General features: G+C 36.9%; 1 protein-coding gene across 3 annotated transcripts in view; it reads right to left on the bottom strand.

The window, feature by feature from the left end:
• LOC126457836 (mucin-2-like) overlaps positions 1 to 27,373 on the bottom strand; it is a 103,152-nt gene that overhangs the window by 9,977 nt on the left and 65,802 nt on the right. For all 3 annotated transcript variants that reach the window (XM_050094468.1, XM_050094467.1, XM_050094469.1), the window contains 4 exons: positions 18,817 to 19,840; positions 14,524 to 14,723; positions 1,512 to 1,697; positions 132 to 264 (listed from right to left, as the gene is read on the bottom strand). In XM_050094468.1, the coding sequence (XP_049950425.1) occupies positions 132 to 264; positions 1,512 to 1,697; positions 14,524 to 14,723; positions 18,817 to 19,840 (1,543 nt within the window). The remainder of the gene's footprint in view (positions 1 to 131; positions 265 to 1,511; positions 1,698 to 14,523; positions 14,724 to 18,816; positions 19,841 to 27,373) is intronic.

Raw genomic sequence — 27,373 nt, 5'->3', positions numbered from 1 at the left:
AACCTGTTGAAATTCATATTCTGACTCCTAGAAAACCAATTACGTATGAACTCGCTGGAACAGTCAGAGTACATATGTAAATTAAACTGTAAACACAAGAACTGCTCAGAATAGTAAGACATAATACTTACCATTTTGTGAATCCATATAATTTCTGATGTTAACTTTGATGGTTTGTTCGATGTTTCGTACATAAAGCTCTGGATCATCACTCATACCAGTCAGATTTGCTCTTTTGGGATCAAAAATGTCCCAGATGCCTAACTGAAATAGTTAATTGAAAACAAAGTTTATATACTGTGATGTATCATGCACAATAAACACATTTATAACCCAACCAAATGAAAAGGCAGTTGGTGCATTTTGCTACTGTCAGAAGAACAGACACCACATATATATAATTAGGCAATGATGGCCAATGATAGCTTCAGCGCAGATGCACACCAAGCCCGAACTCTTATAGGAATTGGCAAAATGCCATGAGTAATGAGGGTAATGGACAAGAGGCACTACATTAGTAGTGTGTGGATAGATTGGGAATTTGAGTCTGACAGGGGGCGTGCTAGCTTAGTGCATGCAGGTGGGATGACCACTGTGTTCTGATAAACAGCACATCTGCCTAGTAAGCACGAGACCTGGGTTCAAATCCCAGTCTGGGACAATTTTTCAACTTCCTAATTGATTTAAATCAATACCCACTCACAGCCAATGTCTGTAACTCCTTTGTGGCTTAATTCATAGTGATTGCATAGATCAAGATTGTGTCTGTTCTTTCAGACATGTCCAAAAGAACAGACACCCTGAAAACTATTCCTAGCTTATGGAACTATTATTTCCTTTCTCATGGAGAAGAGAGGTAGGTTGGGGGCATGTCACTTATACCCCAGAATTAGACAACCCATCTATTATGAGAACAAAGGGGAAATACAGATGACAGTGTCATCTTTAAAAACTACATATGTTCATATACTACTGTAAATAACATGTGCAATGTCATGTACAACAGTGACAGGAGAAATTTTAACATGACAATCTGTAGGGATAGTTGCATTTAATCCCTTAGAACAAGGTTGCACATCTAGAATGTACACTGACACAGTGTATCATATTCGGATATCCAATCGAATCAAATCAATATAATGTAGAGTACACAAAAAGTATAATTTTGTAACTAAACAGTGTAAAGTCACATACTGTTCATCTAACAATTGAGATCACCAATAATCTGTCTTTTGAGCATTTTTCTAATCGGAAATCACGATAAGGAACAAACAGTGCCTTAAAATTGAGATAGCTTACCTACCAGGAGGGGATGAATGATTGTGTACACAAATACAAGAATTTTTTATGGAGGCATTCACACATTTTAACAAGGGATACTGTCTTGAATGAAATAGACACTGTGCACAATAAACCACATTTAAATAAAACAAAGATCATTTAAATTGATTCATAATGGGGAACTTAATTATTGTCAGCTATTTGATCTTAATGCTGATACATTAATATACCTTTTTTAGGGATGTTGACAGAGAAATATCACCATCTGCCATAAATGTTGGTATGACAGCATTCACTCTTGTGAGAACCAAAGCTTCATACACCAGCCGCAATGGATATAAACTTAGAGAGTATATGAGGCTTTTTAATCCACATTTGTCCACTGGTAAAATTAAGAGAAGCTTATACTTATCATTCTGAAATACAGAGCACAAGACAAATTTTCATTAAAATAAAGTGTAATTTTTGTAAGATCATTCAGTCCTAAAAGTAAAGTTCAGAAGTAACATTACACACTATTACACAAAAGATGGAAAAACCTGCACACTACTGAACAATACAAGAACAGGCTCCTCAAAACCATAAAACAATTGAGGAAACTTTCGAACTTTGTGTGTCATTACAAAAACTGATGTGTTTAGCTTCTTGTTGGATCTGTTACAACTGCTACTGTGTTTGTTATAAAAGGAGTTACACAATATAGAAACTTCATTGTAGTCAAAGCACAGCTCTCTTTTTGCACACAATACAAACCAACTGTTTTCTTTTATGTACAACCAATGATATACTGTGATATGGGATAAGTTTGATCAGTTATCTGCTGATCAAAATGCACTCAACTTCAAATAGTGCTTCACTTTCCATGCCTCCTGTTAGTTTCCTGTCTCACAAACCTTCCTGAGTTTTTCTCTCATTCTGGTGCTATAAACTCATTTCACATTATTTTCTTAACTGTCACGTTCTGTCTTACTCTCTTGCTTGCTTGACTCTGCAGAACCCACTCAGTCTTTGTATTCTTATCTTTCTCCATTGCCATTTTTTCATCAGCCTAAGTCTATCTCCAACTATGCAATGTTTGGAAAGTATTCTCTTAAGTTTTCCCAATAAATCAGTTGTCTGTTTTGATCTCAGTTTTCCAACAGGGTGCAGTCATTTATGTAACATGACATTTCAACAGCATAACTTGCCATCATCTTCAGGTGGCACCTGGAGAATAAGTGCCTTTGTTGTATTGCACCTCCTTTACACTCTTATCACTCCCCTCGTATACCCTCACTACCTGGTCACACGCCTCATCAGCTAGATTGGTGTGTGTTGGTGTGGATGGGAGTGGGGGAGTGGGAGGAAGGGGGGAGGGGGGTAGCGTAGCCACAGTCACCAAATTCTGGGTGCAAGCTCTGGTCCCTCAGTGCTTTTACTGCCCCTATCAATCACAGAAGTCTCTCTTGGGTGACGCTGTGACTTTAGCTGGCTGAGGATTGGGTCCCACACCTTCCTGAGGGTGAAGCCACTGGCTTTATTGACCAGGCTGTTGGCCTCTCATATTTCAATGGCCTCTTTAGAATAAAGTCACAAAATAATGAATTCTATTGTAGCACTTCCATTTGTTCATATTTCATTGAGTCCACTGTAGCTATGCAATGTTCCAAAACCACAGTTTTTGTTGGTTGCTTGAGTTTGGTATGTCTCCTGTACCCCTGGCAACTTTCCTTGACTGTCCACATAGTCTGCCCAATGTAGGCCTTACCACATTGAAGTTGAGAAGGAAGAAAAAGAACGTTAAAAAACAAATGACAAAAGATGGAATGTAACTGAGAAAGATGTACAATACGAGAATTGATAATTATAACATGAAATAGTTGATTTGAGGCAAAACAAATTGAAGTTAGAAATGAAGCAGTTGCTGTCTAGTGTGCTTTACATCCATTGGGTGTAGAATCTCAGAATATATTCTGAGTACAAACATAATGAGGTAGGTCGAACAGAGCAACCTCCTCCTTGCCAACCAGCATGGACTTTGAAAATACAGATCATGTGAAACCCACCTCGCACTTTTCTCTTAAGATACCCTAGATCAAGGCAGTCATGTATATGCAGAATTTCTCAATTCCCAAAGAGAATTTGATTCTGCATCACACTTATGCTTATTATCAAAAGTACAATCATTTTGGATAACAGGCGAAATACGTGACCAGATTGAGGATTTCTTAGCAGGGAGTACACAGCATGTTATTTTGGATGGAGAGTCTTTGGTAGTATAGAAGTAACTTCAGGTGTACCCCAGGAAAGTTTATTAGGACGCCTGCTGTTCATATTGCATATTAATGATCTCGCAGACACATCCTGGAATATTGCTCAGGTGTACGGGACCTGTACTCGATAGAACAAGCAGTGGATATTCAACGTATACAGAGAAGGGTATCACAAATGGTCACAGCTTTGTTTGACCTGCAGAGGGGTGTCACTGAGATGTTTAAATAACTGAACTGGCAGACTCTTGAAGGTATACAAAAATTATCCCAAGAAAGTCTACTGACAAAGTTTCACATACTGCCTTTAAATGATGACTCTAGGAATACACTACAACCCCATACATATCACTCCCTTAAGGACTGTGAGGATAAGGTTTGATTAATTACAGCACACACAAAGGCAGGTAAACAATAATAATTTTTCCTGCACTCCATATATGAATGGTATGTAGAAATACCCTAATAACTGGTACACTGGGATTTATACTCTGGCATGCACTTCACAGTGGTTTGCAGAGTATAGATCTAGATGTAAATAAAGCAATGGTGAAATAAAAGCTATAGGCTGTGAGTGAGGTGTTAAATATAAATAAATAGGAACATGCATATTTTATGAGTCAAGAAAGATGCCCAGTGATGAGACTGTGTCATGAATAGAACTGAAACAAAATAGCAGCAACAGTTAGTGGGATTTCACATCTTTGCCACTGAATTTATAACAAAACTGATAATATATGTGATTGCAGGCTTTCTCAGCATATTCCATGATGAAGTCTTCTCAGGTGACCATCTGAGTGATGGCTTCATCTTGTTGCAATGTTCCAATGAGTTTTGTACCCATCATCTTCAAGCAAAACATTGTGATAAGATAATACGAGGGTTGTTTTTTAAGTAAGGGCTGTTCGCGCATATAGTCCCGTAGTTCGCGCGGACGCCACAACAAGCCACCACGCCATTTGCCGGCATCCTTCCCACTCACACTGATGCAAGTTGCAGCTCTGTAGCTGATGTGTACACATCGCTGTGCTACTTTATAATGTTTACGATTATTGAATCGCCCTCCACGTGTGAGATACGGTCAGTGATACGTTTTTTGACCACAAGAAGCTTATCAGATGCAGAAATTCGTCATCAGTTAACAGAAGTTTATGGCTTGAATTCAATGAGTGAAGGTAAAGTACGTCAATGGGTTAGAGAGTTTAAAAATGGCTGTCAAAACGTCCATGACGAAGAACGCTCAGGCCGGCCCTCTGTGATCACTGATGATTTGGTGGCTGCAGTCGAAACAAAGATTCATGAGGACAGAAGATTCATAATTTCCACTCTTTCTTTGGAATTTCCAAAAGTTTCAAGATCAGTTTTGTACAAAATTGTGTCTGAAAACCTAAACTTTAAGAAACTGTGTTCTCGGTGGGTACCCAGACTCCTCACACAGGACCATAAAGGGAAGAGATTTGCCACTTCATTGGACTTTTTGATTCGTTACGAGGAAGAAGGAGATAACATGTTGAGTCAAATTGTCACTGGAGATGAAACATGCATATCCCATATCACTCCCGAAAGCAAGCGACAATTGATGGAATGGTGACACACAACCTCACCCGTCAAGGTCAAAGCCAAACAGACGCTGTCAAAGCGCAAGATTATGGCAACTGTGTTCTGGGACCGGCACGGTGTTTTGCTAGTGGACTTTATGCCACGAGGAACGACAATCAACTCAGATGCCTACTGTGCAATTCTAAAGAAGCTCCGCAGAGCAATTCAAAACAAATGCGCAGCATGCTGACAAAAGGAGTTTTGCTCCTGCACGATAACGCTAGGCCTCACACCTCTCAAAAGACTCGGGATTTGATTGATTCTTTTGGCTGGGAAGTTTTGGACCATGCACCATACAGCCCCGACCTTGCTCCTAGCGATTTTCACCTTTTCCGATACCTGAAACACCATCTTGGCGGGCAGCGCTTCAATGACGACGATGAAGTGAAAGCGGTCGTGAACTCTTGGCTGTCGGAGCAGGCGGCCAAATTCTTTGAAGAGGGAATTAAAAACTTAGTTGTACGGTATGACAAGTGCTTAAATAAACAAGGCAACTATGTAGAAAAATAGGTAAAAGTGTGTAGAATCAGAAAATAAAAGTTTTTTTACAAAAGTATTTGTATCTTTTTTAAAAAATAAAAATGGCCCTTACTTAAAAAACAACCCTCGTATTACAACTTGGTTGCTCACCCAAAAAAATTTCATCAAAACTGATAATGTTTCTACTTTTGTTTTGTCTGTTTAGAGGCCTACATTTCAAGGATACCGTACTTTGTACATACAGCATAGTGATATGAGATTAGGATGTATTTGGCATCGACATACGTAGTTTAAGCTCAGATTACAATTAACTGCCTCATTACCATTTCAGTTTTACATGCCATTTTTTATCATCTTGCCAGTTCTCCTTACATAAGTATTCTCAATGAGTGCTATATTATGTATATTTTCTTGTGGAACACCTACCTTTTTAGCACTCATGTCTATTTTTCTTTCTCTCTGTATCTTTAATTATCTCAGTTTTTGAGTAATAAACCATCTACAGCCGTCTTCCTGCTGGAAGAAATTTCTTTAATAGGCTGCCTAACTATGAACAGCAATCCCATGGGAACTTTTTAAGGACAATGTAAACATTTACATTGAATTAAAGATTTCTGAGATCCTATTTGTTGAATATCCTCTCAGTCCAAGAGCTCCTGCAGTGGTGCAGTCTGATGTGGTAGCTCATTGTCATCCAGAAATATGAAGTCAGGGCTGAATGGACCCCTGAAAAGACACACATCAGAAGGAGTACAGTTTCATAATAATGTTGACTGGTGAGTGTACTGTGTTCAATGGTTTGGAATTCGGTACCCCATGCAACATTATGCCAACATACACCATAACACCTTGAAAATCAAAACAATCCATTTAAACAATGTTTATGGGTACATTAAGTCCCTTATACGGTGAGAGGTTGGAACACCTAATGCACCCAGGAACATTACCAGGTACAAGTATGATCATTTTGGTGGTCCAAGTGTTACTGTGTGTGTGTGTGTGTGGCGGGGGGGGGGGGGGACATAATGTTGCATGGGAGTACTGCCCTCCAAATCTTTGAACACGCTATACTCACCGGTCAACATTATTGTGATCTATACTCCTTCCTCACATGTATCTTTTATGGGGTGCATTCAGGACTGACTTCATTTTTACAGAAGACAGTGAGTGACAGCACTGAAATGCTCAGGTGGAGGAGGTCTTGGAACGAGAGAATATTCAGTGAATGCACTGGCCTGTCATTCCTCTGACTCAAAATTCCATCATGTACATGTAGAATGTATTGGGGAAATGTATTGCTGCACATGGCTGCAGATGGCTGCGTGTGTAGATATCCGCGATTTTACTCCTAAAATAAGTTACAGTGAAGCCGTTAAAAATTCATGTGTAAGTTGCAAAAGTGAATTATTAAAGTATAATGAGCGTATTGCTAGTTTACAATGTGTAATCAGCAGTCTAAGAATAGAAATCGACAGCCTGAAGTCCGAAAATATGGAACTGAAGTCGAAGCGAAACATGGATCCATTGCTTCAAGACAGACAGAAGGACAAAAACTTTCGCGAGAACATGGCTACATTGGTGCAAAATGACGCTAATAAATCATCAGAATGGAAGGTAGTACACAACAAGCGTCAAACAATCGGCACTAAAAATTCGTGTACAGCAAATATTTCGAGGTTCGAGAATGTAAACAATTTTGATGTACTTTGTTCTAGTAATAGTCTCACTGAAAGTGAAAACAATCGTAAGAAGAGTGTGCCGATAAACTATCGGAAAAAGGTTAGGTTTGATCTTCCAAAGCCACAACGTTCAGTTAACAGCAATGAAAGTGGCAGTGGTGTGATCCAGTCTGCTGTGAGTGAAACATCAACAAATCGTTTTCACATTTTCGCTGATAGTCATGGTAGAGGCATGGCTGATATAGTGAAAAGCAGTTTTAATGCTGCCGATGTTTGTGGAATTGTGAAGCCAGGTGCTAAACTTCAAGAAGTTGTAGCGGGGTGTGATCCTGAAAAAGTAAAAAACGAGTGTGTGATCTTAATAGGTGGCTCAAACAACGTTGCCTGCAACAAAGGGAATGATGCCATACAGTCGCTCAGGAAGAAAATATCGGCGCTTCATCAGTGTAAGGTATTTGTTGTGAACATTCCAAGGAGACATGACTTAATTCCACAGTCCTGTGTAAATGAGGCTATCTCACAAACGAACTCTAAGTTAGCAAAGTTGTGTAAGCATTTTAAAAATACTTGTGTTGTAGATGTAAGCAGTTTTGGACGAGAATTATTTACAAGACGCGGTATGCACCTGAACAGATCAGGAAAAAAAAGCATTAGGTACCCTCTTAAAAACAAAAATATTGGAAGAAGTCCACAAATGTACCCCAAAGTTGGAACCAATCGCACTTGAATGGCTCCAACCATCAAGTCAGACTCGGTTTCAAACTCAAATGTTTCAGGAAATTGTTAGTAATGAACGTACTGTGTCTGTAGCTACCGATAATTTTTTAGGCAAAAGTTTAGATCTGTCTCTAATTCCAAAGAAATGACGATTTTTCACCAAAATGTGGGAGGACTTGGTAATAAAGTAAATGACATTACTGTTCTGTTAGAGGAACCACAAGGAATAAAAGATACTGATGTATTATGTTTTAGTGAACATCATGTGAAGGATATTGAAAGGTTACAGCTAAGTGGTTACTGTCAGGCAACGCATTACTCTAGAACCATCATGGAAAAAGGTGGAGTGGTAATTCATGTAAAAAACAACATATCTTACAATGCATTAGATTTAAAGAGCCATTGTATAGAGCAACAAATTGAAGTATGTGGTGTTGAGATTACTGTAAATGACTTCACAGCTGTAGTGTTAGCACTGTATAGATCTCCCTCAGGGAATTTGAATGTATTTCTTAAGCACTTAGATTCTTTATTATCCATACTGTACTCAAAGTCCAAGAACTTGATAGTTACTGGTGACTTTAATGTTGATTTCCTAAATGAGAGCAATAGTAAAGCTGATTTAGTACATTTAATGGAGTCTTATAATCTGATGGCAATAGTAGATTTCCCAACTAGGATTACTGTTAACAGTAAAAGTCTGATAGATAATATATTTATAGATAAGTCTAAATGCAATGAGATCACTGTACATCCAATCCTTGGCCTTTCTGATCATGGTGGTCAGTTGCTTAGGCTCAATTACATCAGTGTATGCAACAGTTCCGAGCATTCTTGGAAATCTTTTAGGATAATAAATGAACAGAGCCTTAAAAAATTCAATGATAGCCTAAAAGAGATAGACTGGAGCCGAGTTTATAGGGAAACAGATGTAAACAAAAAGTACAATTCATTTTTAAATGAATTGATGTCTGTGTTTGAGTCCATCTTTCCCAAAAAAGTAGTTAGAAATAGTCATATAGGCAATGCCAAGAAGTCTTGGATCACTACAGGGATAATAACATCGTGTAGAACAAAGAGGATGTTATACAGTTCTATCAGGACTTGTAATGATCCAAAGAAACAACAACACTACAAACTTTACTGTAGCATTCTCAAGAAGGTTATAAATAAATCTAAAAGTATGTGCATAAAATCAGAAATTGAAAGCTCAGAAAATAAAATTAAAACTATATGGAATGTAATAAAGAGGGAAACTGGCAGGACAACAGGGAACATGTCTCAGGTAGAGATTAATACAGGGGACAGTATCATAAAGAAACCTGAGTTGGTTGCAGAAATATTTAATAACCATTTTTTGAGAGCAGCAGAGAAGACAGGCTGTAATGGTTCTATGGAAGAATCATTGTCCCTCCTACAGAAAGCTATTAGCAACAGAATCCCACAGTTATCCTTACCTCCAGTTACTGTAAGTGAAGTCAGAAAAGTAATTAGATCATTAAAAAATAAAAATTCTGCTGGTGTGGACAATATTTCTAGTAAAATACTGAAACACTGTTATAAATTTGTTAGTCCCGTCTTATGCAACATATACAATGCATCCCTACAAGATGGGATTGTCCCTGACAGACTTAAGTTGGCTGTAGTGATTCCTCTCTTTAAAAAAGGGGATAAAAGCATTGTTACAAACTATCGCCCAATATCCCTATTAACTACCTTCTCGAAAATTCTAGAAAAACTCATGCACAGGAGGATTGTAGACCATCTCAACTTCCACAGTATCTTAAGCAAAACTCAATTTGGGTTTCGTGCCGGTCTTTGTACTGAACAGGCAATATTCTCTTTCAGCAACCAAGTTTTGGAAGCCATTAACAAAAAAATGTCTCCAGTGGGTATTTTTTGTGATCTTACGAAAGCCTTTGACTGTGTAAACCACCAAATTCTTTGGAAAAAGGCAGAATACTATGGTTTAGGTGGTACTGTTGGCTTGTGGCTACAATCATATCTACATGATCGGAAGCAGACTGTAATGCTAAATGGCTCTTCTGGAGAACCTGCCTCGTCTGAATGGGGCACGATAACGTGTGGTGTGCCTCAAGGCTCCGTTTTGGGCCCACTGCTTTTCCTCATCTTTATTAATGATCTTCCTCTTTGTTCTGAGACAAACAGCAAATTTACCCTGTTTGCCGATGATACCACAATTCTAATTGACCATTTGATTGATCATGATCTTGAAAAAACTACAAATACTGTTTTTAATGACATCTTAAATTGGTTCTCCTCAAATGGTCTCTCGCTCAATGCAGATAAAACTCATTATATGAGGTTCCATACATCACAAAGTAATCCCGATGAAATTAACATAAAATGTAGAGATCAACCAATACAGAAAGTTGAAGACACAAAATTCCTGGGTGCTTACATAGACAGTAAATGTAATTGGTCAGTTCACATTCTTCATCTATGTAAAAAACTTAGCTCGGCAACATTTGCATTACGGGTAATTTCTTCAGTGGCTGAAGTTGACACTATTAAGGTTGCCTACTTTGGCTACTTCCACTCATTGATGTCATATGCTATCATATTTTGGGGGAACCAACCACTTGCAAAAAAAATTTTCACCATCCAAAAAAAAGCAATCAGAATAATGTGTGGGGTCCATCAAAGACACTCTTGCAGGCACTTGTTTCGGAAGATAGGTATCCTAACAACTGCCTCACAGTATATTTTTTCCTTGCTGACCTTTGTGTGCAAAAATTATTCCATCTACCAAGACAACAGTAAATTCCATGGTTATAACACCAGAAACAAAAACAATCTACATTTAGAAATGAAACGTCTCACTCTGGTACAAAAAGGAGTTTACTACTCCAGCATTAAGCTTTTCAATGCTCTACCACTACATATCAAATGTGTTCATACAGAACTGCCAAAATTTAAACAAGTTCTCAAAGATTACCTGACAGAGAAATCTTATTATACTGTGGATGAATACCTGAAAGAAAATGTATACCATCACTAAACTTATTGTGTCTAGAAGTAGTTCAATTGATTTTATTGTGCATTTGGGCATTAGCGCACTTTTTGTAACAACAGATTGGCTGTACATGTATTTACTCTTGTAGGCCTAATATCTGATTTAACTTTGTGCTCTTATCTTTAATCTTTATTTGAAACTCCTTTTTCTGTCAAATGGTAGTTATGTTATCTAGCTGACATTGTATCTGTTACTGTATTTATAGTATGTCTTACTTAAACTATGTACAATTTGCCATTGAATTGCCCTTGTATTTATTGTAAGTTTAAATTGAAACCTGTACAATTTGACACGTTCCATATCGTTGTGATTGACTCACTAACTGGATCTACGGAACAAGAAATAAATAAATAAATAAATAAATAAACATCCAAATACACCAATGGCCAGCAGTTGTCAACTGTGCTGGTGGAGGAATTAAATGCCGTGCCACAAGAACTCCTTACCAACCTTGTGGCCAGCTTGTGAGTGTGTTGCAAAAGCATGTATTGCCATCCATGGTAATCACACACCCTATTAAAAACCATGTCCTACCTTTTGTAATATCTAGGGAACCATCACAAATTTCAGTGACTTCAGTGTCATTATTGTCTTTCTGTTTGTCTCATTGTGCATTTCTTCCATTTACCTGTGGTACTATACTGTAGCAGTTTTTTTATGTATGGTCCAAGTTTCATCAAGCTATCTTACTTGGCAGTGATACTTGAAGCAAAAGTTAGTTTTGTCCTTAAGTTTTGGGCTCCAGTGTATTTAGTTCCAGTATACGAGTCGTGGATAATATCAAACAATGGAAAACCCAGGATGGAATGTAACAATATTATGAAAAGGAAAGTTGTCTGTCATCCATTTTTGGTGAAGGCCTTACTGGCCAAAGCTTTATTTGTGACAGTCTTTTTGATTTTCCTATCTGCGACTCAGCATCTCTGCTATATGGTGAGTTGTTGTTAATATCCATTTTAAAATACTGATAGTAATCTATAGTATCTAATGTGTTAGTTTCAAGTTTCTATACATCCATTTTATTTTATGTAAGGTTGTGAAAGTAAATGTATAAAAATTACAGATCAAGATGTTATGTGCAAAAAAGATAATTATTATTATTATTAATGTTATGTAGTATTATTCACAGGAATCAGCATTCAGCACCATCTGGTCAAAAGTATCCAGACACCTTATGTAATGCCAAAGTGACCACTGAAGATCAAGAGAGGTGGACCTGGCAGTATAAAAGTCAAGCATTGCAGAGATTGGTTGCAAAAAAATGTGTGAAATCAGAAGAAGGGATTCCTCATGAGTTCCAAAATGCTACCAGAAGCCCTGCTAGCACAATGACTGTGCACAGGGAATTAAAAATAATGGGGTACAGTGGTTGAGCAGCTCCTCATAAGCCACACATTTCAGTAGTCAGTGATAAGTGACACTTGAGGTGGTGTAAAGAGTGATACCACTAGATGATGGATGACTGAAAATGGAAAATGAGTGATTTGGAGTGATTAATCATGCTGGACCCTGTGGCAGTCTGGTGGAAGGGTTAGTGTTTTTGCAAATGCCTGGAGAACATAACCTGCCATCACCTGTAGTACCTACAGTGAAGTACACAGGAGGTGGTGCTATGGTAAAGGGGTGTTTTTGTGGTTAGGATGTGGTCTCCTTATTGTTCTTAACAAAGTGCTACATGCTGATGGGTATGAAAGCATTTTACAGCATCATGTGCTGCATGTAGCCGAAGAACAATCTGGAGACAGTAATTATTTGTATCAATAATTATGCAAAGAATAGACTGCTATTCACCCCAAAAATGATATGTTGAGTTGCAGGCAGGCACAAGGAAAAGACTGTACACAGAACTTTTGGCCAAAGCCTTCATCAGAAAAAAATGCACACAAGCAAGCACACCTTACATACACCTGAACGCTATCTCTGGCTGCCCTGTCGTGTGTGTGTGGTGTGCTTGCTTGTGTGAAAGCATGTGCGTTTTTCTTTTCTGATGAAGGCTTTGGCCAAACGCTTAATGTGTAACAGTCATTTTATTGCAGCTGTCTGCAACTCACTGTGTCATCTTTACAGTGAGTAGCAGTCTATTCTTTCCATAATTATTGATATTCCAACCTGGACTTTTGATTGTTTGTTTATCTTCATCAGTAAGACAATGCACCCTGTCAAAATGCAGCATCTGTGAGACCATGGTCTATGAAGAATAAAATCTCTGAAATGGCCTGGTCTGTCCAGAGTCACAACCTGAACCCACGAACCCAATGGTACACCTTTGGAGTGAATTAGAATGTCAGTTTGGCTCCAGACTCCAAGGTCCAGTGCCACTACTTTCTCTGGTTTTAGCTTTTGAGGAAAAATGGGCTGCCAACCTTCCACAGGCATTCACACATCTCATTGAAAGGATCCCCAGCAGAATTCAAGCTATCATAAAGGCAGATGGTGGACTCAGCCTATATTAATGTTTACTAATAGGTGTCCAGATACTTTTGATCAGTTAGTGTATATACTATGCTCCCGTATGAATATCTCAGAGAACAAACAGTGGATGTCTAACCTAAGAGAATTACAGGAGCTCATTTTGCTTACATTCAATGATAACATTTTTATTCGTAATTTATAACAAATAAGAACTATTTAATATCTTTATCCATTACCTATAAAAATTACAATTTCCTTGGCCCACTACAAAATTCTGCAGCTGGATCTATAAGAGAAACAGTATTTTTGTGCAAAGAGAGGTGCTCCATTTTCCTTATAGCACTCTTCAAAAAAATAACTGTTAGATCTCAATTTAAGTGGAGATGACATCTTTTGCTGTAGCAAAATTAATCTACACTGACTTAACAGTGCAGAATTTGTAAATTAGGAGCACTGTATTCCTGCTATTGAGACAAACCTGTGCTGATATTCATTATGTTCCCTTCCACGTATTGCTGAAGTAGTGTTTTGACTTTTTACAAACTGAATGAAGTGCTTCCATTCCATTTCCCAAAACTATCTATATTGCTGATTTTTATTTCACTAAGTTCAAATAACATAGCCATGTACATAATGAAGTTATTAATGAACAATATTAAATTCCATGCCAAATGTCACTCACTGTAATCAGACTTTTCATGATAGGGATATCTGTTGTGATACAAAATTTTAAGCAAGTGCAGTACCATCTCAACAGGGACTTCATATTTTATTTTCTTAAATGTCACAACAGTCACTGATCACAAATATTTTTTTATTCAACTTAATAAACAGATATTTGCAATCAGAGAAAGTTGCCGTATTTACAAAAATTTCATAACACTGGATCATTGTCACCTTCACAGTGACTATGTCATCTCGCATTTTATCCCTTTGTTACACCAAGACAGATGTCACAGAAAAAAAGGAAGCTAAACAGTGATTCTGGTAAAAAATAAAAAATCTTGTTACTGACTACTAGTAACTGCACGCAGTTTACATATTACTTGAACAAGTTAGCATTACTCACATCAAGTGGGAATTCTAAAGCAGTAGCATGGAGTTTTCTGAGATAAGCAAATCGAAATGTAGCAGTAAGAGACATGACAGGAACATATTCCTCTTGAATCCCATCAATCAAAAATGGATAACAAGGATTCATGTGACATGTCTGTCTTCTTGCAATATGTCCTGCTTTCACCAAAGTGCTCTGCCAAGCTGATCTATACCCTGTAAAAAGCGATTAATTTTTATACATTAAAATGTGTTTAATTGACTAAGAATGAATATATTAAGGTATTTGATAATTATTTACTATTAAATCTGATTGAACCAAGTTTTATGTTTCTGTTCTGCATATGCAACTGTAGGAAAATGATATCATTATATCATCACAATACATAAAATTACCTGTAGGGATAGCTGCATGGTTTAACATGCCACATTCAAGATTTGGGCAGGTGCATTGGCCCCAGAGCAAATCCACCCAGTGGATTAATGATGAGGGCTGGTGCACTTGCCAGTTTGGATATGGTTTTTAGGTAGCTTCTCACATTTGACTAGGTGAATATTGGGCTGGTACCCAAGTCCCGCCTCAGTTACGTAATTAACACACATTTAGAAAATGTCTGTGCTCTTTCACATGGGTAACACCACATGCAGACAGTTGGAAAACACTTCCCTTCTGGGAGGTAATGGGGTGGTGGCAGGAAGGGCATCCAGATACTCCTTAAAATTGTGCATGAGTAATAATAGCAGAAAGCTAAATGCACTATATACGGTATAGGTGGGGGCTGGGGAAAATAGTCAATAGTAGCCATGCCGACTATGCATAGGTATGGGAGAAAGGCATAAGAAAAATAAGACACCCACAATATGTAACATTATATGCCTACACAAATCAAGAATTTTTCACTACTTTAATGAGTATACTGTCTCCATATTGTTGATTTCCTGCACAATAATGAAGAAGGAGAAAGCAAGTACAATTAGAGTAAGGACAGAGATTTATGGCATTCATGACACATGCTGGCATATATTTCTTTCCAGTGAACCACTCCATCTTCTGACATTTGAGTGTTGCCTCAACCCTTTCTACGATTTTTGACATATCAATGAAAATAATGGATTTTGGAAAAAAATAATGTAATTGGATAGATAAAAAAATCTACTCACCAAGCGGCAGGCTGTGGCTCCTTCTTCTGGCAGAAAGGTTGAAGGGAGAAGGAAGAGGACTGAAGGAAAAGGACTGGTGAGGTGTAGGAAATGGGGAGAGTTCAAAAAAGTTGCCCATAACACTGGGTCAGGAGAGGGGCTGAGAAGAAAAGACTGATTGTTGGAGAATGCACCAGACAAGATTTGAAAACCTGAAAGCTTAAAGGTGGAAAGTTGGGTAGTATGCAAGACACAGATTACTGACAAAATATCATGCATGAATTAATAAAAGCAGAAAGCTAAGTATGGTACATTATATGTGATAGAGGTGTGGAAGGGGGATGGGGAAAGGGGGGGGGGGGACAGGGGGGGGGTGAGGTTGGGAGGAAATAGATGGATTAGGAAATAAAAGAAAAAGAAAACTTCACTCCTTAACTTTCTTCTATCCTTTTAAGCTTTCTATATCTTTTATTTTCTGACCTGACTATTTTTCCCCAGCCCCCACCTATACCATATATAGTGCATTTAGCTTTCTGCTCTTATTACTCATGCACAATGTTTTGTTAGTAATCTCTGCCTTGGGTGTTATGCTATCTTCCATCTTTAAGCTCTCAGATTTTCAAATCTTCTCCAATGTAGTCATCAACAATCAGTCTTTTCTTATCCCATCCAGTAAGTCTCCCCTGACCCAGGGTTCTTGGTGACTTCTGTGAACTCTCCCCATTTCTCAGGCCTCACCAGTCCTTTTCCTTCACCTCTATTCCTTCCCCATCAACCCTTCTTGCAGAAGAAGGAGCCACCGGCTCCAAAAGCTTGCAAATTTCAATATCCTTAGATGTGTTCTCCTGCCACCACTTGGTGAGTAGATTTTATATCTATTCACTTACATTATAAGATTTTTGTTAGCAAGATGATTTCTGAAAGGTGGTACAGCAAGTGAACACTGCCATGCATTCTGGAATACCTGATTCTAATCCTTATGTGGAGATTCTGATTTAGCTTGTACAATTAAGAGTTTCATGCCTTTCCATCATTGAGGCTACTAGAGATGGAGCACAAGCTAGGTTTGAACCATGGTGTGAATGGAACTTAGTGGTATCTGCATTTAAAAAATCATCTCAGCAATCACCCAGAGTGACTATAGGAAATCACAGAAAGCCCAAATCTGCATTCTCAACTAGGGACTTTAAACATGGTCATCTGAAATATGAGTCTAATGTCTTATCTATCTTGCTCATTTTCTTCTGGTATACATTTGCATAACTTAGGCATTTGAAGTGACTACTGGGATGTTTTCTTCAAAAAGATTTTGTTCAGGGTTTCCTCAGCCTTGTTTTCAAACTAAAATTGAATTCAGCCCTCAATGACATTGCAAAAAACAGACAATAAAGCATAATAATCAGAAAAGGACAGTTCTTGAACCATAATACTAGAAGTAAAAATAATTTCCACAGAGACTATGCTCAACAACAACAACTCTAATCTTTAACAAATAGATGTCGACATTTCCAGTATACAGAGTTTTTCAGGAGGAATGGTCACTATTCAGAGATATGACAACAATGTTCATTTGAAGCCAAAAAGTCTAGTAAACATTGACTCTAAAATTTGAACCTAAAGAGCTATTAGCAATTTTTCATCTTTGACCCTGTGGAATAAATCTCTTCTACTGTAAGCTCTTTGTTTTCCATATTTTGAGATGTGATAGCATGGATCAAAACAAGAAAAAAAAGTCTAGTAAATATGGGCTCTAAAGTGTGTACGTTAAGAGCTACAAGCACTTGTTTATCCCTGCTACTGTGAAACACAGCTCTTCTACTGAACCTGTGCTCACAGCTTTAAATGTATGCATTTCAAAGTCCATGTTTGTTGCACAATTTTTTCTTGTTTTGTTCAATACTACTTCTTCCCAAAATATGGAAATCAAAGAGATTGCAGTACAAGAAATTTGTTTCACAGTATCAAAGATGAAGAAGTGCTCATAGCTCTTATGGCTTTGAATGATCATTATTGTCACATTCCTTAGTATTGACCATTACTTCTACGACATCCTGTACAGTCATCTCCAAGAGCATAGTTGTTACATGTGGTTTTATATCTGAGCAAATTCATGTATACAGCTTTTTATTTTACATCTTTTCTTTACTTATTCCACTTTCTGGGAATCTGGCCCATCTAATGATTTAATTGTGGTAGATTGAAATCAAAACTGGATCTCCTGCTTATTGTGAGCAACCATCATACAATGGTTGTATGAAGTAATAAGAAGTCAACACCAATGTTGCTGAAAATTTCAGTTGATTCTGGAGGTATCCTCAGATGGCCTATAAGATTAACACAACCACTTGTGAAAAGCATAAGATCCAAGTTCAAATCTAATTCTGGTACATATTTTCATTGATCATGAAATATTCTTCTCTAAGCTACATTTGCATTTGTTTTATAGTATGCTTTTTTATTGCATCAGCTCTCTCACTCTCTATGTAGTCTATGTCCTTTTTCTCCCCACTGATACACTTTCTCTCTTTCTTTTTTTCACAAATTTTACTTTTTCACTGCTGAGTACATATATACACCAGTTCTTCCACCTTCTTGAACATTTGACTTTCCATTCTCAAAAAAATATCATCACTGATTCACACTCACCACATTTGATCCTTACATTGTACAACACACATTTCATGTTGAATATCAACAACTTTGAGAATTTTTGCCACTTAAAATTATATTACAGAACAGATTTCACATTAGATGGGAGTTTCAGTTGCAATCACATTTTGAATCGCTACCACAGGTGAATGAGATATTACATGGCTTTCTTACTATCACACCTCTAAGTAAACTTACCCACTGTGTGAGTCAGATTAGTAATTTTTAGCTCTCTCCACTACTTTCCATGCTACATAGAAATAGAGATTTTATTTGGTTTACTTAATGGTAGATACCAGACAAGTTTCTACAGAGAAACCAAAGCATTACAATTTCACTGTTGTTCCATTAACAGGAATCTCACGACATACAGAAACACTCACTTTAAAATTTATGATGGAAGGTGCAGTAATTCTTAAATCATAGTATGAATATTACCAACATTAATAGGATCTATTAGTTTAAACAGAAATAACAAAAAGTGTAAATTATATGAAATACAAACAAAAAACAAAATTACCTTCAACTTCCCTTCTTTCTCTGTCAGTATTCTCAGCTTTGGTAGTTGTTTCTGTAGCTGTTTCTCTGGTAAAATGCAAATCATCATTCATTTCTAAACTTGTAAATATTGTGGAAGTTATCTCAGTATTATCATTAGAATTATCATTGTTCATTTTTGCTTCTGTTACTTCATTAGTTGCATAAGAAGTAACTGTTGTGCTTGGTATTTCAGACAGCATTTCTGTAGTAGCTAGTCCAAATTCGGTTGTGATTGCCTCAGTGGTGGTTGTATCTCCTTCAGAAGTTAATGGTTCTTTGAATGTATAGTCAGTTGACTCAGTATTTGCAAGTGTCATAGTGGAAACACTGCTATAGGTGCTCTGATTTTCAGGGGAAACTGATTCTTCTCTTGGAGGTACCGTTTCTGTAGTACTTCCTGGTTTTGGATTTGATGTTGTCAGTGTTTCTGTCACCTGTGGAAAATATGTGGACCCAACCTCATTTGTTGTTGTTGCTTCTACTGAGATACCATTACTCTGTGGAACTGAGCTTTGTGTGGTTATAGGTGTGGGATTAGTGACCATTTCAGTTTCTTCCTTGTTCACAAATATTGTTGGTGTCTCTGTTACCACACTAGGCTGTTGTGTTATAGTTGTTTGAAATTCTTCAGGGGCTATTGTAGTAATATTGTTTGCAATGTTGTCAGAACTGAAATCAGTAGATTCATAAAATTTTGTCGGTGTTATAGTTTGCAAATTTGGGCTGGTGGTCACTGAAGGAGGCACAACATTTACAGAAGTAGTCAAATCAGACATGTCTGTTGTTCCTTTAGTATCTATAGTTTGTTCTTCTGTTGTGATAGTAACTGTTGCAGGAGATGATGTATTTAATGTAACTTCTGTACTTGTTTGTGACTGAGTGGTCATTTCTGATTCAAGGCTATAACCATAAAACCTAAGTACATCTTGAAATTCTGGCAGCAGATGAACATTCTCCTTGCTCATTGATACACCACTCAAATAGCCTTCATGTAAAAAGTAGCTCTGTAACAGATAAATAATCTTTCATAATTTCAGGTTTTGAGGATAAAATGATTATAAAACTGACTCCAGTATTTATATTTGTATATAGAATCACTTCTTAACCATTGCTGGCAATCATTATGAGTTGAAAAATCAGTTAATATAACATTTAATTATCTGAATAAGTCACCAATTAACCCCCTAAAATTAAGAACTGTATAACCTCTCTTAAAAATAAAAGCACCCATTTTATCCACGACAGCTTTAGAAATGCACAGCTGTTTCTGGAATAATCAATGAAGAAGAAAATTGCAATTGGACATGCTGTTTAGAATGAATAGTTTACTTACTTGAAACTAGGTTTGGGATTAGACTCATCATCAAATGACAGCATAGCTTTCATGTAAAAATTTCAAATTTTTATCTTGAGGACAAATTTCTCTTTTGTTATTACAGTGTAAAGTATTGTTTCATTGATGTGTGAGGTGCTGAACTACATTCTGGCTCATGGTTTAGCATGATATGGATCAATGACACAGATCTTTATTTTGTAATACATAAATCAAAACTGTTCCTAATATTTTTTTAAAAGATTAAATTTATATGAAGAAACCTTCCTGTCATCTGATGATTGGGGAAGACCTAAAACTAGTTCCAGAGAAATAAATTATTCATTCAAAAATGGTGTGGCTAGTTGCAATTTCCTTCCTCACTGATCTTTTGTATGAAATTTATTATATCAGTGATATAAACACTGAACTGTATCATTCATGTAATGTGCTGTTCTTTCTGAAATCAAGACATATTCACAGAGATATCATAGTTAAACAACCTATAAGAGAGCCGGTAGGAAATATTCCACTAGTTACTGTCCACTTTCATTGCTGATATCAATTAGTAATATTTTTGAGATGATGGTAGAGTAGTGTCCAACTTCTTTGATTATAATATTCTTAACAAATCACAGTTTACTTTTTAGAATGGTTCCTTGAACAAAACTTGTTGTTTATATATGAGGTGCATCACAAAAGTAAGTTACCCGATGTTGTTTTCTTTAAAGTAGGCATATTTAGCTGGGAAAATCATGCATGCACAATAGATCTATGATGTGACAATCAAACGCCAGCTGGACAGCTCCTGCCTGGTGGCAGTACCATGGCAGCAGTACCCTGAAATGGTGTCTCCTATCTCTTCTCCTGCCGTCTACAAGGTTTGGTCAGTGATAAAGTTCCTTCATGCACAAAACATAGCACCCACCAAAATATCATGAGCTCTTTCAGGTCTATGGCACAAGATCAAGAGCAAACAGATGATGTGTCACTGGTGTAGGTCTTTTTCCGAAGGTCATCAAAGTGTCCATGATGAAGAGCACAGTGGGTGATCATCCCTCATCAATGATTACCTGGGTGAGCTGGTGAGCAGCACATCTTGAAGAATTGTTGCTTCACAGTTACAGTGCTGAGCAGCCATTTTCCACAGATATTGCAATCCTTGTTACATGAAATTGTCACTAAGCACCTGCTATTAAAGAAATTGCATGCCAGGTGGGTGCCAAAAAGCCTGACACCAAACAGCACTGACATTTCTGCAGTGATGTCATGATAACAGTGATGAGTTCCTTGACAGGATTGTCATGGGTGACAAGACTTGGATTTCTCACTTGACCCCAGAAAAAAAAGCAGCATTCAATGCACTGGCATCACAGTGGATCTCTGGTCAAAACGTAACTCAAACATACTGTGTCAGTGCACAAAGTGATGTGCACAGTACCCTGGGACAGGACGGGTATTCTGTTCATTGATTTCCTGCCCAGATTTGAAACAGTGAATGCTGACCAATACTGTGAAACAGCGCGGACACTGTGACGTACCATTCAGAACAAGAGGCATGGAATGTTAAATGCACATGTTGTGCTACTCCATGACAATGCTCGTCCCCAGACAGCTTGGTGCACAGCAAATGTTTTGCAGATGTTCAGCATGCAGTACTGATCTTGCTCCCAGCAATTTCCATCTTTTCTTGCACCTCAAGAAATTCCTGTCCTCTGGCCGGCATTTGACAATGATGAAGAATTGAAGTGACTTTCACACACTGATTCCATTCACAGATGGCAGGCTTCTATGACACAGAAATGCGAAAGTTGATCCCACGATATGACAAGTGTCTCAATTCTTTTGCTCACTGCATTGAAAAATAGCTCAAACATTGCTGTACCTGTTGGCTATAAAGTTTTTCATGTAACTATGTTGTCTTTGTTTAAAAAAATAGGGAAACTTACTTTCTGGATGTGCCTCATATTTATTCATCAAGTTAAGTAACCAGTAAATAATAAAACTGTAAAATGCAACAATGGAAAATCTGGGATGGAATAATATGTGGTCACAGCATCTGGAGATGATAGCAGCCATGGACTTTCTCTGATACCTAGATAATATCCAACAGCTGACTTTTAAATGTGTTGATCTACCACTCAATGGCTCCTCTATTGCTGTTAGTAAATATGTTACATGTTCAAGCCATTCAAGCCACATGATTGTGTCTATTGCAACATTTATATTAGAAAAAGTAGTGTTTTGTGCAGTTAATAATGTAGCTGAAAGAAGTCTCATGTCACACCAAACAAAAATGATGTAGATTATTGTACATAAATTCAAACATACAGACAAGAACATTTTTCTGATTGGAGGGAAATAATTGATGGAGTTCCACATGGTTCTACTTTATGCTCATTATGGTTTGCCTTACATGTAACTAATGCTCTACTGAACAGAGAAGCAAGTTTAATTCTTTCAGCATATTATTATCAACCTTAGCTGATTTACATCAACCAAAGAAACTGTAAATTGTATTAAAAACAATCATTCACAAAATTTGTACAAATGTACATTCTCTCTCTTAACTGAATATAAGTTGTAAAAGAAGTCAAAATAAAACACCTTATTCAGTTCTGCAAATCAAATGGTACAACACTGATTACAGTTTCATATTGTGGACTAAAAATAATAACAGAGAATTGGAATTTAAGTTGGAGAATGTCCTGGAGTATGTTAGACAATAGGATTCTGTTTCTTTTGCTGTTTATCTTGTTTGAAAACTTGGAGAGAACTATTTAATTGTTTCAGTAGCTAATGTATTTAATTTGTTATTAGTATCACATATATTCTCTCATAGTATTTACTGTTAATAACCCATTATAGTTCAGAAGATGTGATGCTCCCCTTGTACTTCAATAAAATAATCTTGTGATTAATGTTTCAGTGACTTGAATGTTAGTATCCTATGACAAGCAAGTCATAGTTCTTTCTTCGTCAGCCTATACTTACTGTAGTACCCATTTTGTACTTACATGCAAAGCCTTGCTGAGTGTGGCTGACAACACTTATGTCTATGAAAGCAATCTTTCAAAACAGCAATGGTGCCACCTGACATCATTATAGAAAGTGAATAGTTGGCACAATGTAACGGTTGACCACAGTGGCACCATTGAGCAGATGGCACTTGTCACCAGAATGGCTCCTACATACAAGCTGGCTCAGAGCTAGTCTGAATCAGATGCAATTTGATCAGCGGAAATGTGTGCTGATCGATCTAGGTAGTTTGGTTTTCACTATGGACTTTTTTTACAGGTGTTTACCCTTCAAATTCTGTTAGTTACTAGCAGAACTCTGAACTATGGACTGGACTTTGATTAGAATGCCTACTTAAAATAGCTGCTCTGCTCCAATAAGCGTACTGTAACATATCTCAGTGTGATGAAAAAACTAGGGCAAGTCTCAGTTAGCTTTGAATGTAAATCACCTTTACAAAAATGGTGACAGGGGGACCTGTGACGTGCACAAATCAGACTTTGAACATTTTATGATTAGGCAAGATTGTGGGTTTTCAGTCATGGAGAAACTACAATAACAACTAATTCAAATCATGCAGGGTTATCAAGAGCTAATGGCAGCAATGTTACAGGCAGTGCAAGCATTCATAAATGCACCTTCTACAGCACCCATGCTAACAGATTTCCCACCCTTTAACAAACAAGGTGATGAGTGGGATGCTTACTCTCATAGATTTGTAGTAACATTTTATGACTTGCCAAATTTCTGACATGAAAAGTCCAAAGGTCATGTTCTTGTTACAAAAACCTGAACTGTATCACCTAAGACAGAAACTAGAGCTGCTAAAATATCTAGTGCAACCTGAATTGTGCAGAATATTTTTTTACGAGATCATTTTTTGACAATGAAACACATTATTGAATCCAGGTTAGAATTCTGGCAATGAGAAAAATGGCTACAGTCAATCTTATGCAGACCGGGCAATCAACCTAGAGGAATACAATTAATTGAAGACCACATTTATATTGAAAATTTTGTGGTAAAATTTTTTTCTGTTTGTTTCACATGAAGATAAAGACCAATGTTTGTGAAATTTAGTGGCCTGACGTGGAAAGAGGGAATAAACAACAGTGATCAGCAGTAGTGAAATTATATTTTGCTAGCAATTACTCAGTTATTGTTGCTCAAAGAAAGTTTTGTGCTACATTTGGTAGTAGTGTATGTCCTTCTCAAAACAGTTCAGTGACATGTTGAATCCCACAGAACTGGTGGCAGTACAGTTGATGCTAAGTGTATGACTAAGCATAGATCTGTATACAGTCAAGAAACCATTTAAAGAGTGAGAGCTGTAATTAGAAACAGCCCATAGAATTCTGTAAGAAGGCTCTCAAAAGAAATTGGTGTCAACATACAAAAGTGTGCAAAGATCCAGATAAGCTACTCTAGTTTGAAACAAGGAAATTATTGCAACAGACATTTACCAATTATACGGTATTACATCTTCTGTTATTATAAGTGCTTTGTCAGATCACAACAGACATTTACCAATTATACAGTATTACATCTTCTGTTATTATAAGTGCTTTGTCAGCTCACCATGCAGTAGAACTAAGTGTGCACATAAAAAAAGTTCCTACACATAGTTGCTATAGATATATTAGGATGAATACAGACCAATATACAACTCATTTGAATAATATGTGGATTGGAACAGTATTCTAACGATACTTTATATTTATGGCAAATTCTCAAGTGAAATATACTACATTCTCAACCAAGCCTGACCATTAAAAAAAAAGAGAATTCAAATTCAGTCACATGCTGTAACCCAAAACTGGATATCAGGTTCAGTCACTGAGGCTAGAGAAAAACTAAGATGGTATGAGTATGCTATGTTAAATGACTTGAGCAATAAAAAATTAAAAGAAGAGTTCAAAAAGTATCAGAAATACTATGTAGACCTCCTAATTTTGGAAAAACAGAAACATTTTGAAAGTATCATTCAAAACTCAAATAATATTTCCAAAACTTCATGGTCACTAGTAAATAGAGAAATAGGTAAATTTGGGAAACATACAACTGAAAATCACTTGGTGATAAACGTCACAATAGAAACTGATCAGAATAAGATAGCAGATCTATTTAACAATTACTTTGCTTCTGTTGGCTCCAGCATAAACAATCAGCTTAAAAATCATAAATACATATTCAAAGGAACACCAGTGTCAGGAAGTATACTTTTGACGCCAACAAGTAAAGAAGAAATAATTAAAATTGTGAGTAGCTTAAAGAATTCCCATGCAGCAGGATATGATAGTCTTAGTCTGGACACTCTTAAGAATTGTACACATAAAATTGCATCACCTTTATCAACAGTTATCAACTTTCATATGGAAGGTGGTCTATTTCCAGATGAGTTGAAAATTGCTCGAGTTGTGTCTATTTTTAAAAAAGGAAACAGAAATCTAGTAGAAAACTTTTGACCCATTTCTTTTCTTCCAATAATATCAAAAATCTTTGAGAAAGTAATATACATTAGAATCTGGAACTTCCTGCAATGCAAAAAAGTGATTTCTAAGGGGCAGTATGGGTTTGTCAAGGGGTCATCCACCATTACAGCAGCATCCAACTTAATTGAAGGTGTCACTCAAGCAATAGATAATAAAGAACATGTATGTGGCATATTTCTAGATTTACAAAAATGATATTTGCAAGAAGGTATGTGCTACCATATATGTCCTAAGAAAACTGACACCTTTTTGTAACATCACCACTCTGAGACAAATACATTTTGCATTATTTGAATCCCATCTAAGCTATGGGATAGATGTATGGGGATCCAGCAGTAACGGTAATATGAAAAGTATACTTTTCTTACAAAAGAAGGCACTTAGAATTATGGGAAAGAAATATGCCAGGGAGCACTGCAGAAATTTGTTTAAAAAATTTAAAATACTAACTGTTCATAACATGTATGTACTGAAGATAATAATTATGGCAGTAAACAGTAACAAAACACTTAATAAAGAAATACACGACACAACACTAGAGGTAGAGAGAGACCCCACATCATCTCTCATAGAACAACACTTTATGAGAAAAGCCCTCGATATGCAGGCATAAAACTACTGAATTGCTTCCATCCTGATATCTCCAAATTGCCCATTATAAAACTAAAAATGAAATTAAAATTATGGCTCCTAAACAGTCCTGTATATTCAATAGATGAGTTTCTAGATTTAGTACACTCATATGATGGAAGGCTGTCTATCTAAAAATATATGTAATCTCAGGTCTTAGACTGTGTCACAAACTGTAAATATTTGAATCTCAGATCTGAATACTGTGTCACAAACTGTAGATTCCTTAATCTAAGTATTGCAATAACAAATTGTTTTTATGCATAGTCAAAAATGGCTCTGAGCACTATGGGACTTAACATCTGTGGTCATCAGTCCCCTAGAACTTAGAACTACTTAAACCTAACTAACCTAAGGGCATCACACACATCCATGCCCGAGGCAGGATTCGAACCTGCGACCGTAGCAGTCGCGCGGTTCCAGACTGAGCGCCTTAACCGCGAGACCACCGCGGCTGGCATGCATAGTCCATATATGTACTGTTGTTCTCTCAACTAAATTTAGAAAAAAAGTTGTGTAGATAAAAATGCCAAGCAATAATACGTAACTCTAGTAAGTAAGGCTCTGACTTATCTAGAAGACTGGAACAGAAAAAAAACTTTTTTTGTAATCAGTTGATGTTGTATCAAAATAAATAAATAAAAATATATGATTTTGAGGTTTTGTAACACTGAATAGCCTCCCTGTTCCCCAGACTTAACTTCTCCATATATTTTTATCGCGTTATTTGAAGTCTACAGTCTACATCAATAAACCAAATAAATTAGAAGCTCTGAAAGCAGAAGAATTGAAATTCATTTGATATAAAATGTAGGGGTGGGTGGGATGGGGGGATGTTTGGGACATCCGTTTTTTAAACTTTGTGGTTGGTGTCACTGGCTTACACTTCTATAATCTTTGACTTTCAACTGTTTATAGCCACCATATTCAAATTCCATCAACTGACTTGATTTTAGACACTACAGGTAATTTAGCATGAATTTCACTATCTAAAGTAAAAAAAGGGCAACTTTTGAAGTCAGTACACAGTGAAGTAACCAAATTTACTGAAGTGCCTGTATTATTATAAGTTCTTCATTAGTTTA

This window comes from Schistocerca serialis, chromosome 2 (genome assembly GCF_023864345.2).
Source record: "Schistocerca serialis cubense isolate TAMUIC-IGC-003099 chromosome 2, iqSchSeri2.2, whole genome shotgun sequence".
NCBI classification, from domain to species: Eukaryota; Metazoa; Arthropoda; class Insecta; order Orthoptera; family Acrididae; genus Schistocerca; species Schistocerca serialis.
This window is presented reverse-complemented; position numbering and strand designations above follow the sequence as displayed.